The sequence below is a fragment of the Botryllus schlosseri genome, chromosome 4, assembly GCF_051294905.1.
Source record: "Botryllus schlosseri isolate E-star chromosome 4, Bs_hap1, whole genome shotgun sequence".
NCBI classification, from domain to species: domain Eukaryota; kingdom Metazoa; phylum Chordata; class Ascidiacea; order Stolidobranchia; family Styelidae; genus Botryllus; species Botryllus schlosseri.
In genome coordinates, this window is record NC_137239.1 from 22882570 (window position 1) to 22900219 (window position 17650).

The window sequence follows — 17650 nt, forward strand, 5'->3', positions numbered from 1 at the left end:
ATATCTGAATGCCTACTACTGGCATTCTTTTCTTTGTGGCCACAAAGAGTTACTTTTTTAGGCTTACTAATCTGTAGTGCTGTCATAATAGTTGGTAGCTTACTTGAATACGCAACTCAGGATCAAATCGCTCAGGTAGTCTACTCAAATTTTCTCAGCCCTGCTGATACTATGATATATGCCCAGTAGCAGATTACCGTACCTTATGGACATTGACACAATTTGCGAATACCTGTGAAGCTGACGTGGGGTGTAAGCTCTCAAGTACAATAATAAACCTTCCAAAAAAGGCATACTGGTGATACATCTTCGTTGACTTTGTGATGGTTGGCAGAGTCAGTGTAGCTGCCTTTCTGGATAAAAGCTTATAGACATACAAATAAGACGAGGGTGAACCACAACTAATGCAAAATTTATGAGGTTAATGTTTGATACTTTACTTAATTTTAACCTAATTTTATACGCATACAGTGTACAGTGTATTTTATGTTTGGATGATCTGTGAGGAGTAAGGTAATATTTAACTAGAGTTCTGTGAAAAAGGCCAAAGTGTCTTGGATAATCAATCTGCAATGGTGGAATATAGAATGTTGGACTTTTTCATGAAGTTCAAATAGCCTATTCATTTAAAATTCAAAAAGGGATTCTTCAGCATTATTTTAGCGCTGACCCCAAATTTATTTTGGGTGGTAGCGTGTATCCTATAGCCGCGGAATTGAGGTGCCTTATGGCTGGAAGAATGAAAAAAAAGGTCACGGCCTGTTAATCAGCTGGAGGGCAATTACAAGTGTTTGTGTGGCTATTGTTGTGACCTGAGTTTAGCACTGAAAATCAGACAAAATAAACACATATGTTAAAAGCATGGACAGATATTATAAGGACAATGTAGTTTTATAGTTGTAGTTACAAGACTGACCTCTCGTGGTCCCCTGGAACTAGTCCACGGAACCCAAGATGTCCAAATTGCCTACGGACCCCAGATCTAATCTGTTCCTCTTGAACTCATGGGTGGCTAAGGCACGAAATCTCCGTCTTAGCGGGTCACCCAGTCAGTACCGTTTATGGATTATTCAACATTATATTCATATAGTATTGGTGTCATTTGTAGTTGACCGTTGATGAATCAGTTCAGTATCAGTTTATTAATATTTTCATCATCTCATAACACCACAAAACTGCGACACAATGAAAAGATAGGAAGGTGTCAAATAAGATCTCTCTCTGTAGGTTTTAGTCGATGGTAGTGCTCCTGGGCCCCATGTTATGTCACCTTTGGCGTACATACCACGAATACGATGGCTTGAGCAGTATTTTAAGTATAAGGACCTTCAATGGACAACTGTAAGACACCAGAGGATGCCTTCCCGAGCAGTTCGGAAAAACAATGATACCGATTCGCCCGCTGGCGCTCGCGAGCTTATAAATTATGACGCGATATGAGCGACAATCGGCAGGTGGCGCTATAGCCACACCATATGTCTCGAGTTTGAAATCGTGAAACGGCAACGTCGAGATTTTAGTGTCGTTTTCCACAGAGTCGAAAGTAAATTCTCACAATAATCCTTACATGTTGCCTTACATCTGGGTTTATTAGCAATTTTTGTCAGTTCAATACACCACAAAAAATGGCGATACAATGAAAAGATAGGAAGGTGTCGAAACGCCTTTGAGTAGTCTTTGGAATCAGACACCTACCTTGGCCTTGGCCTTATATTGACAACGCAAGACCAATTCGCTGCGATAATTCACGCGTAGCCGAGAATCGGGTACCCCACCTCCAAAAGATGGCAAAACTCGAGCTTAGTTTAAATCCTGGTATAAGTTTAGCAACGTTGGTGACTTCGTGTTGTGACTTCGACTTATGGCCATTTCATCTCGTTACTCGGCTAGATATAACGCTGTTCAACGCGTCAGGCTTACGCGCGGTTGGACACGAATGTTTCAATGACGTTCAACACTCATTAGCAAAATTGCGACACTTCCCTACAGAACCAATATAAAGCCACCGGTAATATATTACGCTATTTATAACCGACACGCGTCCGCCGGTGTATTCATGCTAACAGCGGAGGTTAACATCTATACCCGGGCTATTTCGAGAAGCCGCTCTCAGCTGTTTGGGTTTTGAGTCATTCGAAAACAATTCCTCGTCTTTACACGGCTATTTTCGGCGTCCCTTACCCTTTGACATGGCATGTTACCGAAATCCACAGTGTACGTTATACACGCGTAACGTGTTCGACCCCTGAATGTCGACGCTGTTTACCGCGATCGCTGGATTTGACAGTATCGCGTGTTTGTTTTGGTGCGGGATCTCGCGATATTTGTTGAAACGAGCCGCCCGATGATGTTTCAGATGTTTCAAAACATGGAGATTTTTTGCGGTCGATTTACGTTTGATTTGGCGTTCCGTATAGCTGCGCGCTGTCAAGATATCGATACCCTGCCGTTCATGCCTGTGATGATGTTAATATTTGACCGACAATGGAACATAAATCGACAGCTGCGCGCCAGTAAACCGTGACAGGAACAGGAATTTCCGACATTTTTATGACGTCACAGTAACACTTGATTCGGGTCGTTCGTAGATGCTTCATCGCGTTTGGCGACAGGTTTAGGGGTTTGAGAAAGAATGTTTTTGTTGCATGAGTGATTTCCACGCAGTCTATATATTTAATTTTCCCCGACTCGGAGTTATTTTTCCAAATTGAGCTGTGTGCAGTGATATCTCCGAAAAAGTATCCCGGATTTCGATATTTTTCGGTCGAATGTTCGACCGCATCTGGCCCTATAATATGTGTAGGTGTCGCCTCGTGGCTGAAATCGCCTTTCTATGGAGTGTCAGCATTTGAAAAATCAGTGTGGAGTGGATACAATAGAATAGAGAAGAGTTGCAAGAGCTGGCCGAGAAAAATAAGACAATGAGGTGAACAACCTCGTTCCGAGGTCGCCTTGAGATGCGGAATTTAGAATCGAGACATGTTTAGCGTCAATCGTGCGCTGGTTTGTTGGATTTTGCGTCGTTAGCATACTAGTCGACTTCTAGATACTTCGTACAGCTGGTTGTGATACGGCATATTAGGAAAAGAATGGCTACTAAACAACACTTTATATCTGTGAGTAAACCTTTTCTGTACCGACCTGGTTTTTTAATGGATTACTGTCTTGTCGAACACTTATTGTCTGGCGCAAGCCGACGGAATAGCGCGTGGTTAAATATTCTATATTATCTATATTATTTTTCAATGTGAAGGATTGTGTTCTACGCCAATCCTCGTAAATTTATCCCTAAAATGGGAGCTTAGTAATAAAATACAAAAGAATACTTCATGCAACACCGCGCGAAATATCGCAAACATCATGCGATCCAGGGCTCAAGACGTAATGAAAGTTTTTACCTTGATTTGGTTCATTATTGCTGGGGAGTTGATTATTGAACTAACATGGTGATATGGTACCTCTGCCCCTAACTGTGACCGGAGTCGCCCTTCCTTGCGTCGTACGCAAATATTACACGTACACCGTCTATTTGTGATATTGACATAGATATCTTCAACAGTGATGCCCAGTTTTAGGCCGTAGCGAACGTCAAATATTGATATACTTGAAATCCGTTTAGGTCGAGTAGCTGTCATTAGTCTTATGTAGCCGTTACTCGCGTGCCCTTTTATTTGAACGACGTAGTTTGCTACTGTCCACCAAAGACTTCGTCCCGAAAAAAATTGTTGTAAATTCACAAGGCATTCGTGACGTATATATGTGACATCACCCTGTGTATTGTTTACTAGATTTTCAAAATACACAATTGGAGCTAGAACTTGAACTACCCAGTTTTCAAAACTCCCACTAGAACTAGAACTACTCACATTTCAAAACCCGCAATTAGAGCTAGAATGACGACCTTTATTCGCAACTAATCACAACTAATTAGTTGATACGGGGCCTACGATAACTTGAGTTAACGTAGGCCCCGGTTGATACCCTTCCGAAGCAGCTCATTATTATTCAATTTATCGAAGTTTGTTTGCCACATAAACATTAAAACAAGTTTGAAATGGCAGGGTTTAAACCCCCAAAATCCTCCCACTTGCTACGCCACGCACTTAGTGGTGATGATTCTGAGCTAGTAATGACTGCAAGAACATCTCACAACAGAGCACCGGTATCACGATTCAGTCAACGTGCATCAACTGGCTAGATTGTAAGTTTGTATACGTCAGTTACCGGTGTGTTTTGCACCGTACACAATTCGCTATCTTCAACAAACTTGCACACCAAAATTTTAATATGAAGAGTACACAGTGCCGCGACCTTTGGCACTCTTTCGTCCGGGTACTGACTTTTTGATCGTGGGTCGACTGTGTTTAAGTGATTGCTTCAGATCTAAGAAATGAACCCCGCAGAAATGCGTGGATTCCTGAGAAAAGTCGAGTCGTCGGTAAAGACTTCTTCATAAATCTTGTAACGGCCGGGTTACCATATTTTGGAATCGGGAAAGGAGGGCACTTTTTCAAAATTTTCAGACTTAGAATTGTGGAGTAGAATTCGGAAAAAATGGTAAATAAAAGATCAACTTTCCGGCTCAACTGCCGAAATGTGGATTTTTCTTTCACATTCTCCGTGGGTTGACTAAAAAAAAATGGTCAACTTTCCGGCTCAGCTCCCGAAACAGCCGCCGGAGCGTTACTTCAGTGCGGATTCACTGCAGTATCTCAGTCGAATTTTGCCCTATATTTAACCAAAACTCTCGACATTTAGGCGTCCTCGGAGGACATTTTCAGAAACCTGAAATAGGAGGACGTATGGTAACCCTATAACGGGAAATTCCGTAATATGTGGGCGCTGAAGCAAGGTTTGTCTTCGGTGTGGCTGGTTAATATTTAGCGCGAACGTAGCAAGGACTATATCGACTTTCTGTAATTCATTTCATAGTCGAACGCGAATGCGATCGTAAAACCTTGCTGGCGACTTCAATCTGATTTATCGCTTATCGGTATTATGTAACTACGGATCGCGGCACAGCAGCCGTTGGTAGCTGGTCGTTTGGTTTATCGTAGACTCCAGGCCGATGCCGGTTAATACAGATAATGAGATTATGCTGGACTGCTGGCGAAACTAGGCCTTTTTTGTGAGCTGTCTGTCAATATAGGTTGCGCTACCCCAGCAGTGCCGGTTAGCCTTTTGCAGATTGTAGGTACTGTGTTACGTACCTGTACCAACGATAGAGTGTTTGGTTTGGTTGGTTACGGCACGAGATAAATGTTCACTTTATTGTTATGTTACAATCGGTTTTATGGGAATGATGACGTGTATAATTACTTTGCGTCTTTCGCAGGGTGGTACAGGCGGAGCATTACTGTTATGATATGATAGCAAATCGACATCCAATCCAATGATCAATTCGTGGATACGCGCATGCAACACTTGTGCATGTGGGTTTAAATTCGGTGTAGGGTTGGGTTAGCGCTGTGGTTAGGGTAAGGGTTAATTTATGGTCAGTCCTGATACTTGGAAAAGAGGGCCAGAAACTGTTAGGACTAAGGAAAATTACGATATTATGAATGTGAGCCGTTCTATATCTCGCGATTAGAGTTGAGAAATGTGGGTTGAACCGGATAGAACTAAAACTGAATAGTGAATGCAATGACTTGGACTCAGGTCACAACTCACAACACTATGACTCGGACTCGACCCTCTACTCACTGACTTGGACTCAGACTTGACTCGGTGTTGAATTGAAAATGTCTCGACTTGACTCGATTCAAAACTATAAAAATGAGATTGACTTGTGACTCGGAACCTTGTGACTTGGTTACAACCCTGGCACCTACGCTCTATTATCCGGGTGTATCAAGCATTGGCGTCTGCGTGGAATCCGTTTATAAAACGAAACGGTCTCGATTTAGTATTATCGCAGCCCGCGTCGCAATTCTATTCACTTTATCACGTTGGTCCAATAGCGATTTATTTGTGTTTGCAATTTGCCGGCATCCCAGCGATTACTAATTTGGTTTTTATCGACTCGCCCATCTGCCGTGAACATACGGAATTCCAACCATCCCACCCCGTGGCTTTCGGCAACACCCGCGGTCTCATCACTTTCCATTTCGGAACGACATTGACACATCTTACTTAGTCACGGCCGAGCGCGATCGCGCAATCTTGCGTTTTGCGCGTGCAAGAAAATCCGCGAAAACGATACCAGCGCCTGTTTAGGACGTGAACGTGAATGCTAACAGGCGTAGGCGTGTTTTTGTTTGGGGAGTGGCGTGCGTTATGTCGCGCTTTTCATTAGTGCGGCCCCTTTTGTTTCGTTTTGTGGGTGTATCAGAAGCGGGAAGTTTCAACACGGCGTAATGAAGAGATTCGTCATTGGTAGAAGAACATGAATGTGCGTATTTTTCCGCTAAGTGCTTGCGTGAGATCGTAGGACTGTTGATGTCGGTTAGTGGACTAACAAATCTGAAAAAATCCTGACACTTATGTTGGGACAGTCGGGAACACCCTTGGCGGGTACCGTCGTAGGTTATTGATTTGGAGATGCTGAGACATTGTCTTTGATACTTGCAAATTGCGCAATCTACAGAGACCAGAGTACAGGCGACTTCCTATTAGCAGGATCTGCGTTCCCTTTACCCGCTGTTACTTGGAACGTACAAGTCAATCCGATCAAAAGCTTGGCACGGCAGGGAGCCTTTGGCGGTCGAGTCATTGTCCAATGACCATTCTTCCTAATTAACGAATTATCATCTTATGCTTTTTCATAAAATGGTATGATGAACTTACTTACGGTACGCTACACTCGCTCTGGGCTGGAACCTAGCGCGCTCCTCTCAGCTGTAGACAGGTACTTATAAAAGAACTCGTAGCAAAGGCCAGGGAGACGTAGAACTCCTGAAGATGTCGCTGAGCAAAGGCGCAGTCAACCTAACCTCTCTGTAGAAAAGTCGGACTGCTAGAAAATTTTAAGCTTTTTCAAACCAGATAAGAATTACCGAATTCGCAAACACTTGAAAATTGAATTAATTGAATAGTATCATGAGCAACTAGCAGAGAATTGGAAAGAACATTGTATATCAACAATCGTATCACAAAATATGACGTCACCAGCATGGAATTTAGAATATGAGAGCGTTCAATGTACTATTTTTAGATGGTACACGAACTCCTTTTGTTGACACAGCCTCGGCTGGTGTATTTTGATAAAAGTTGAATTAAAAATGCAACAAAAATCAAAATCATACGAAATCAAAGTTCTCATAGGCACGAGAATGGCGAATGTCTGTACACCGAGCTTGACTCGTTTCGCACTGAATCATTTTCGTCATTTTCAGGAAAACCAGAAATCATATTAGAATTATAATTAAAGCATAGAAAAACTTTACAACTTAGGTTATAATTAGATTACCGGCATTTGGCTCTCATTAGTTCAATTAGACAACCAGAATTATCTAGTGGTCCAAGTCTACTAGGCTGGAACCTAGCGAACTCTGCTTGGCTGCAGACATGTACTTGCTAACAGAACCGTACAACATGGGCTCACTCAGCCTACCGGTACTGAGTAGACCAGCAAAACGCTACTACGCTATATTAGTCAGCAGATTAATCAGTAAATCGTGCTGTCGTGAAAACGTCTTACCGTTTCGTTAGGACATATCGATTCTCGGACATACTTGAGCAGCTGACCCACGAGACTGATTTATGCGAACTACCACCACCCGAATTGTCGTGGTAACTAACTGCCAACCACCGGTGATATCTAGCTATTCTTGCCAACCCACGCGCTGCAGACGCTGATTTAATTGGTCGAAACGAGATCGTTACAACGACTTCTTCATCCGCGAGTAGCGAGGTCATGACTCACGACAGCGTCACGAACTTATCTGTATCCTACGTGATATCAATCCTACCGGAACTGTTACAGAGGAGAGATTTGAGACTAACATCACAGCGCTGCAGTGTTATCAATACGATATTGTCGATTGCCTGTACGCGTGACCTCTTCAACTTACGCGGCCTTCCAGCGTAGAATGTAAATGAATAACACCTCTGTAAACCGTCGTTCTACAGTGGAATTTCGAAGAGACAGGGAGTTGCATTTTGAGCTAAAAAACCCTTACAAATTGGTTCAGATTCCTCCGTAGAATAGCAGTGATTTATCACTATCACAGCGTCTCAGCTTATTGAAGCGAAGGTACTACATTAATCTCCAACCTGATAAAGTGAATCAGCAGGCAGAGAGCTGAACTACTCTCTAAATTGTCTAATTTAAGTAGACAACCATAAATTTTGTCTGACTCTAGCGACGAGGAAGGTGAATACGCACTACGCAGTTGCCATGGTGACGTCACATTGTACCGATGTCGTCCATTTGTAGTGTCGCTAGATATATTCCCCCATAATTTTTCTAGCAAAGCTGACTGCGCACTGTCCTCATTCCAAACCAGGATCATTATGTAAAATTATCATTTTCGTCGCGCAGTGAATTAGGCTACTCGATATATGCAGCACTCCAGTCGTAGATGCAAAGCATGCGAAGCTTTTTCGTTCTGCATTCGCGATCGTCGTCGCGCGACGACTCCAAAAAGCTGCGGAAACAAGTTTTTCACAACGTCGCGTCACGCAAGTGAGTAAACCTTTGAGCCGGGCTTATGCGCTATTGCGCTGTCATCTGCGCGATTGTCACGCGAATCGAATGCGTGACTGATGTGTTTCCTGGTGGGGTGGGCTTGTTTTGCTAGTTGTCATTTACCTGATGTATCACATTACGCTCGATGTTCGACATTAACTAATTTTTTGATGACAATATTGTTATTGTAAGGTGACGCTGCCACAGCGCTCCACTACTCCTCTGCGCCGCCCTTTACGTAGCTTAGGCTTAGGGCATGGTGATATCACCTTGCCCCTGCCTCTCTGAACGCTAATCCAAGGTATACTGTATACTGTACACTGTACAGCAGCATGTAACCGGGGACCGTAGCCACCATGTTATTTCACGTGTAGGTCCTTGGGATTAACCAGCAACTACGTGACGTCATGTATCCATTATTACGTAACTCATGAAAATTACTTCCCGATATTGAAATCTTTCAAATCCAAATTTTTGAGGGCTTATGATGTCTTTTGCCGCTTTGGCCACTGCGTCAATGTGGCTAGCGATGAAATCTGGTCTGGGAAACCGCCAGACACCAGTCCAATCGCAATTGACCGCGGCTTTAATCGACATTCTACATTCTACATTCTACAATCTACAATACATGTATGATACGTGCGTGTTTGGATTCGCTTCTAGCCTCAACCTCCTCGAATTCTCTCATATTGCGATATATCGCGATATATCTTGCTGGTGGTGCAAAACAGCAATGCGTGTCTTGTCCCCACGGGTTTCCGTGTTCATTTGGACTTGGTAACAACTCGCCGCGAATGCAAGATAGCATGTTCTTGTTTATTGAAAACGACTTCTTGTTCATTGAATACGACATTGGTTTGCATATATGTGTCTGGATTCGCCATCACGTTTTGTCATGTGCAATTCTACTGCATTAGTAGTCGTTAAAAACATTCTTGCGTCCTCGTTGTATTCGACGCTAAGATTGACTTCATCCGCTTCAGAGTATATATTAAACGCCGTATTTCCGTTTCGTATTTAACCGTAATTTTGTCGCTAGGGCATCCTTCGCATTTCTAGTTCTTTTAGTTGGCGATTCTGCCAGTCTTTCGATCTAATATTTATCGCGAGTCAGAAATCGTACCATCAAGATTCCAGAGCATATCATGTTTCAAAAGAGTCGTCTTTGTTATCATGTGTTGTCCGCTGCAATTTACACGGAGTATTGGATTTGTGCAGCAATAACGGCTCACCCTATAATCTGTCTCGCCGCCCCAATCATTTTCATAGCGCGGCCGGATTAACGGAATCCAGGACTCGGGCGTCGAAGCCGATATTTTTCCGTAGCATGCGCAATTCGCAAATAAGCACTTCGAAAATGCCTAGTCACGGCGCATTAATCTCGGCAATTTCGATCCAATCTTTTCCAGTTGGCCGGCCGCGTTATCCGCGCCGGTATTTCGCTGACACGCGATATTGTGTCGGACAGGTGGAGATTTCGACAGTTCTTTATTGCGCGATTCTTTATAACGCTTCGACACTGATATTTCCCGAAGTGCATTACATCCGACTGTTTGCTCTAAGTCGGGCGCCCTTTTATTTGAATAATAGTAACCACAGATCTTGCTTAAACATTTACACGCGGCGTTGAAGTACGCGCAGATTGCGCACTTGCGCAGCGCCCCGAAAGGAATGCGCTTTTGGACTGCGGGTTAGCGACCTTAACCGGGCCTGCGATAATTTATGGTAGGCCCCGCCTTAACGTTATGGGTTAGTCAGTTTTAACTAAATGAAAACATTAAATAGCAAGTTAGGTTTAAAAATGCCACAGGCGTTGCTAGGAGGGGGGATGAGTCAAATGCCGAAATCTTGAAATTGAATGAACATGATATAGTTAGATTCTTATAATATATATGTTAATATATAACGTATCTTTGCATTGCAGGCCTTTAAAATCTCAAAGCATTTTGTTTTGCTACATACTTAAGTCTTCAAAGAGACGCCTAGGATATATTTAGGCATTTCGAGAGAATTGAGTTTTGTAAAGTATTCATTTTCTTTCGGCCATCTTGGCCATGGTTAACTTTGAAACAAGGTGACAAACGAATAAATAGCCCAGATATGGTCAAAAAATGAAAATTTTACACAAAAATGGACATAAGCTACGAATTACTACTATACCCGAAGCTTTTCGAGTCGATACTCGTCACGGGTTACTCAGTTTTTTAAACTTTGTGGTGAATGGTAAAAATTGGTATCGAAAAAAAAATCACGCTTGATTTCAGTTCCAAAGAAATATGATCGACGGTATTCTTATGCCCCGGATTGCCCCCACTTCGTAGCCCGTTTACCGACCTCTTGCGGTTTACGCAACACGCAATTAACTGGTACGCGCACTTCCACGCCGGAAATGATACCTCTGTCGGGTCTGTAATGCATCCTAATACTCTGTTTAATGACTTGTTGTTGATTCGTGAAAGCGCTTGGACCCCCGATTATATTGCGAATATTATGATTAACACTACTCATTATAATGCAAGATATATGATAGCGCGTGAAATTCTACGTACATGATCTTAAAGTACATGTCTCATGTCTCATGTTGAGGTACTCGCTACTTCCACTTTCCGCACCAATTTATAGTTGCGTATGTGAAGCGATGGGCGCTAGCGAGAAGTTGTAGAAGCTCGTTAGGAAGTGTAGTGCCGAGCTCACTATAGAGTCTGAGTGTTCTCTATGTGCGTTATTATAAATCCAAGTTGTAATTTAATGTTGTGTTATTGCACTGCTATGTTCGAGCGTCCTAAATGGTCGTCAGATGTTGGTGGTTGTCACATAATCTGGACTATTCCGTAAATTGGTTGCTCGTAAATCTATATTACGGCCTCTATGAATCCGTCTACCGCGTCCGGTCGGACTTAGTACATTTCCAAGTCCTGTTCCTAATCGAGCTCCAAATCGATCCAGATTACGAAAACCATCACGGATTTAGAATTAAAAAAATCGATGTGAAGATATTACCGAATTTTGGACTGGATCTCCGATGTTGCCTAAACAGCATTTAAACACGGAATTTCAATTAATTTTCACGCGACTCGTGTAATGAATCTGCACGAGAAATCACCTGAATGAAATGGGTTTGTAATCGCGCGTGATGTAGGAAATATCCGGATCCCGTTTTCGTCCTTAATGTTAAAATTGGGATCCAAAGAATCCTGCTCATGGTTGAGCATGAGCAGTGAGCAATGAGCTTCTATTACCCCCATTTTAATTGTACCTCGGGATTGCATTGAAGTTTGGTATCAAGTATTCGTGGGAAATTTTGGTGCAATGCAAAAACCAGCCTAGTCCGAGTCTATGTTTGGTTGCTTCGGTGTTTTGAATGAAGTCACGTTCACGCAACAGGAATTTAGAATCCTGTCTTGATATGTGTCGAGGGCAAAAATGTGAATCCGGATACAATAATATTTCAGAAAACACTTGCCGAATTTCTGTCCGGTTAAAATCCGAAGCCCTTATCCTGTACAATGTTAGATACTTCTGTTTGTCTGGTTCTAATCTAATTTGTGAAATGTTTCTACACTCATATTTTAATTCTTATCTAATTTCTGGATTTCCTGAAAATGCTACGGGGGAATTGTATATAGTGCAAAACGATTCAAGTTTGCTGTACATGTACAGTTGTACACAGTACAGTAGGGCTCTTCAAAATTGACTTTTTTTCTCAAATCGTACTGGCTACTTGATAAAATTGTTAGGTTACCTAATTTAAGCCTACACACCAAATTTGGTTCAATTCCAACCAGTAGCCGCATTGCTACAGGAAAAGAAAGTTTCTATTTATTATATAAAAGCAAATAGCAAAAATTTGAAAATTTTCTGTTCACCCCATGAAAGCGTTGGGTTGTGTATAGAAACGATGTTCACCAAATTTGGTTCAATTCCAACCCGTGGAAGCGGAGCTATGGCCGTCGAAAAATTTGGATTATGAATAAAATAGTAATTACGGTGACCAATTCTTTCATTATTTATTATAGTGGTGCCCACCGTAAACACTATTTTATTCAAATCCGTATATATAATAAATAGAAACTTTATTCTCCTGTATCAATGCGGCTACCGGCTGGAATCGAACCAAATTTGGTGTGTAGGCTTAAATTAGGTAACCTAACAATTTTATCAAGTAGCCAGTACGATTTGAGAAAAAAAGTCATGTTTGAAGAGCCCTACTGTACAGACGCTTGCCATAATCATGCTCATGATAATGAACTCTCGTTAGATATGATCTGAACCTCGTTCACTTTGTAAGTTTTCGCGAATTCAGTAATTTTATATTAATTTGGAAAAACCTGTGTAGCTATTATTCTAGTCTAATTTGAAAAAATGTATAGCTATCATTGTAATTGTAATCTAATTTTGAAAAACTGAAAATTATCTCGTTGTCCAAACCTGCGTATGACAGCGTTGAAAAGGTTACCTTCGCGATATCAGGAGCTTCAATCTTTTACGCGAGTGTAACAGAAACGAAGCTTACATCTTCCAATCGGTGTAACCCGATGAAATGTTTAATGAGAATGCTTCCTCCGTCGCAAGGCCACTAAAGAGGCTATCAATACCTACCGATTCTGCATGTGTTGAGACTCGGCTACAATGCGTCCCCCTTTCCAGCTCGGAGTCCCATATCTCCTTATCGATTCCACCCAGTTGGCTCGCCGAAGGCCTGTTGTTGTGTCGTGTTCGGTATTGATTGTGTGGCACGCTTCAAGGCGACGAATTCCGAAATTGTCGTGGGATTATATACGATAGGATCGGTCGCTATACGTCAGAACGGCTGGCTGGCTCGCCGTTTGTTGACCCTGCTAACAAAATGTTATACGCAACGCCGCGCTTTTAGTCTGTGGACGCATTATACACCTTGTATGATCACCGCGGTTAAGTGTGTCAGGTTTTCTCGTAAGGATAGCAGTTACTTAAACCGAGGTTGAGGAGCTTTCGACGTGAATCGATTCCTTTCCCAAAGCAACACTCTCGTGACGATTGTGATCGCAATGATGATTTTGGTATATGCGTTTTCGACTACGTACAGGCTGTTATAGTCATTAAGCATGACGACGGAATGTAGTGCTATACCAACGGGGTGAGAGCTGTGAGCTGTATTCGTTGTCATTGGTGTGTGGGGTGTTGAACTTGTGGTAGTGTTGGTGTTAGCGTGGTAGGTGACGATAGATTGTTCTGTGCGCTTGTTAGTCGAGATTTTGTGACAGAATTCTCTTCGAGGCGTTATTTCGCGACCTGTTGACTGTGTGATGTGGGTTTTTAACCAATTGAACCTGGCATCCTTGCTTATGATGGTATTCTGAATGTGGTGCGCTGAGGTGATTATTACATGGCCGCGTGCTGTTTTCATCGTCGCTGTGAAATCATAGTAGATTATGTTCATTTTTACAAATTTTCAGATCTATTTTGAAATTGATAGAAAATGAAGTTTTTGTCAAATTATGTTTTTTCTGCCATACCTAGGTCATGTTAATGTATGTCACATTGTCACATTGTCTCAAAGTTTACCACGGCCAAGATAAACTTTACGTAGAGTTAATTTTCTCAAAATATGTAAAACGGACATTTAAGGTAATTGTGATTCCGCAGCGACGGTATGTTTAAAAAAAGGATTTCAATTTCAACTGTGTTTGTATAGTCCAATACCCGTCGATAACATTGCCCCAAAACATTGGTCCCAAATGTCACACAGTGTTTCGAGGCTGTGCGTATTCCGAATCATTTTCATTTCGATTTATAGTTATTCAGCGCGAAAGATGTCTGAAATTTCAAATTTGGTTCGGTCCTTGGACAGAAATGAGGATGTAACACTTGATCATGTGGGTTAAAGTTATGGTTGGGATAGGAATAGGAGTTGGACTTTGTGTATTTTGTGCTTGAGGTTTTTGCGGCATATATACCGACTCATGATACTTATACGCACGATATGTGCATCATATGAGCATGATCTGCATATGTCGCTGGACAATTGCACAATATGGACAGGACATGGACGGTGCAGATGTGGCCTTGTAACCTCTCTTGGGTTAGGGTGGGGTTCGGTTCTTGAACGCCAAAATCTCTACGTCTGATGGTTTTCTGCGAGTGCTCACCCGTGTAGAAACACCGAAATTGAAAGTGATATCTTCACTATTTATTGCGCCATTCAAGATTCTGCAATTTGAAGACTTGGGATAATGACAACAGCGATTTCTCATTTAGTTTCGCTTGATGTGAAGCGCGGGAAGGTCACGTGCGTTCCTTGTGCGAAACCTGCGATTGTTCGCGACCACGGTTCTTATGTCGGCTTTTTCTAAAGGATGCCGACTGCGTTATTAAACTCTATAGTTCTCAATCCGACCCGTCGTAACGCGGCCGCACGTGGCCTAATAAAGCGGCAGTTAAAGATTTTAGTTTGCAGTGGGAATTCCCGGAAAGTTAATGTGTAACGTTGCAAGGAGAGTTATTGCGAGTTATTTATAGCGGACAGATGTAGGCGGGTAGCTGGCGTCGCCGGCCGTAAAGGAATGAAATTCGGCCAAAATGCTAATAATTTCTAGTCGCTATTAACGCTACACATGGCTATAAAAGTGTTCCATTGAGTTTGTAGAAATATTGATGAAAAATATGCATGATGAAGATGGAAAGTATATTCATATTTAAACAAATCCGAATATTTTCGGCTGGCACTCATCAGGGGTGGTGAATTGTAAAATGAAGTTTTATTCCTCCAAGAAGCTCTTTTAATAATCAAGATTGTAAATTTATTGGTATCCAGAGTAGTGATGAACAAGAATGTATCCAATCGCCCGCCGTTCTATGTCGGCTTGCTATATGCTATCGACCGCACGATGTGTTTAAAGTTGTCCAGAATGTTCACGGCGTCACGATGATGATGTAACTGGAAATTAATGACAATTAGGAGGAACTGAATCATATTAAAGGCTTTTGTAACTTCTGTGTATCTGATAACGTTTGCTGTTAGACCGTGAACCATGTCGTTCTTTACATACCCCGCGATTGCGAGTTCTCTTTTTACCATATTGATTAAATACTTGAGGTTGAATACATTACACTACGGCACATTGGGTTATCAAGATGTCATCTGCTGGAGCATGATATAACCTATATTTCGTAGGCACAAATATGTACGTCTTCAACGTGAAAATTTGGTCAGATTTATGTTTGGTTTCCAAAGAAAGTGTTCTCGAATATCCTCTTTACGGCTTAGCGGATATCTGTAAACGGACAGCATTTTTACGGCAAGTCGTTTTGTGCAATGTAATTTGCAGTGTACTTGAAATCGATCGTAGTCTTAAATGCGGGGTCGCTCCGCTGCGCCGCAGTCGATCTGATTCGATGTGATCACAATGCGGGATTATTCGACTGATTGTGTCGTCACCATGAGCGTCGTCGTCGACACGGAAGAAATCGCGAAAGACGTGCTGTTCTTCTATTGCTGCCGGTTGGTATATGGTACTTCGACCTGGACTGTGGCGGTATTGCCAATTTGTGCATTTGGGGTGGTACTTATTCTGTTATTCAAGTTTTTGGAATTAAAATCTTGCGTTGGCAGTATTTTGGCAATTTCAGCTGTGTTCAAATATCAAAAGGAGAACTTGTTCAACACATTTTAGATGGGTAGCTAGTGGTTCTCCCCGAGAAAAACCATATAAGAATGTAGACTCCGGAATTCCTACCTAAAGTGTTGGAGGTTTATCTAGGCTAGACCTAGAAGTGGGCCGTGCTACAAGTCGGCTGCTACGGAATCGAAAAAAGGCATATTGGCCTGGCGTAATTGACCATTGTAGTCGGCAAACACCATAAATAGCACAAGCATCACACATAAGAATGTCTGCCCGATGTAAATGACCATTTTCAGTCGAAAAACACCATGTCCATGAATGCCACAAAAACAACAGATGTGCCAGTGCTACCAGCGAAGAACTGTGTTTGAGGTTCTTCAGAAACATTAAGATTGGCCCCGCTGAGTTAATCGAGGGGTGCTCTGGTTGGAGAATTGTGGGCGCAGGCTGCTTTAGCAGCTCAACTACCCTGTGCAGTATGTAGAGATGAAAATGTAATTCCCCCCAGACGCCCGCGATCTTTTTCTAGCGGCCTATTCTAGTCGCAATTGAAGTGCTATAGGGTTCATTCTTTTTGTATGCGAGGTATTTTGAATATAAACAGGAATTTGACACTGCTTCAAGAAAGATTTGGCCCCAGTGACATTCAGCAGTTTGCGGTCGGCGTAACTGTTATTTTTTGCTGCGAGTGAACCCGTTTTTGTTTCGATTGGAAAACACATCATCACGTGACTGAATGTGACTGTTAATGGGTAGGATACAAACTCTCATCTCCGTACCGCACACACCATGCTGCCCAGTGTCCACTGCCCACTCATGAATACTGTGTTAATGTTACAGTGAAATAGTTTTCATTGAATGATCGTAGTCGGAATGATATAATCAAATGAGCGGACTACCGTTTGAATTGCAGTCATCGAAATTCGACAAGTAGTTAGGATGCGGCGTTAACATGGAATTTTCAGGGCGTCGTTAATTCTTAGTTGCTTCCGTGATTTTGTTGCGGGCCGGATTTATTGATGTGTGAAGTCATTTTCTATTAAAAAAATCGATACCGAATAAACTCCCGTCTCTCTGTTTATGTGCAATCAGTATTTACTCCGAATGCGATTGATTGATCGGATTCACCTCTCTTCGCTGGCGGTCAGTCCCGACTAGAGGCTGATAACTAGATATTCTAGTTGAGCGAAATTCCAGTATTTGAGTCCTAGTCTAATTTGTGCGATGTTACTATATGCTCTAATTTTAATTATAATGTAATTTATGGTTTTCCAGTAAACGCTACAGGAAAACTGTATAGTGCGATGCAAGCCTCGCTTGCTGTACAGACACTTGCTAGATTCTCATGATCATGATAATAAACCGTGATTTGATGTAGCTGTGTAGCTATAATACTAATCTAATTTGAAGAAAAAACGGT

At 42.1% G+C, this 17650-nt stretch overlaps 1 protein-coding gene across 3 annotated transcripts in view; it reads left to right on the forward strand.

Annotated features, from left to right (window-relative positions):
- Positions 1-17650, forward strand: part of LOC145438277 (MOB kinase activator 2-like) — a 60214-nt gene that overhangs the window by 4267 nt on the left and 38297 nt on the right. The window contains exon 1 of one of the 3 annotated variants that reach the window (XM_080315666.1): positions 8483-8626. The exons of 1 other annotated variant lie outside the window; for it this stretch is intronic. In XM_080315666.1, coding sequence (XP_080171792.1) covers positions 8523-8626 — 104 coding nt within the window. In that variant the 5' untranslated portion in view covers positions 8483-8522. Of the gene's footprint in view, positions 1-8482; positions 8627-15403; positions 16110-17650 lie in introns of those variants that run through there. One more of the 3 variants, XM_080315668.1, reaches the window with a different exon arrangement.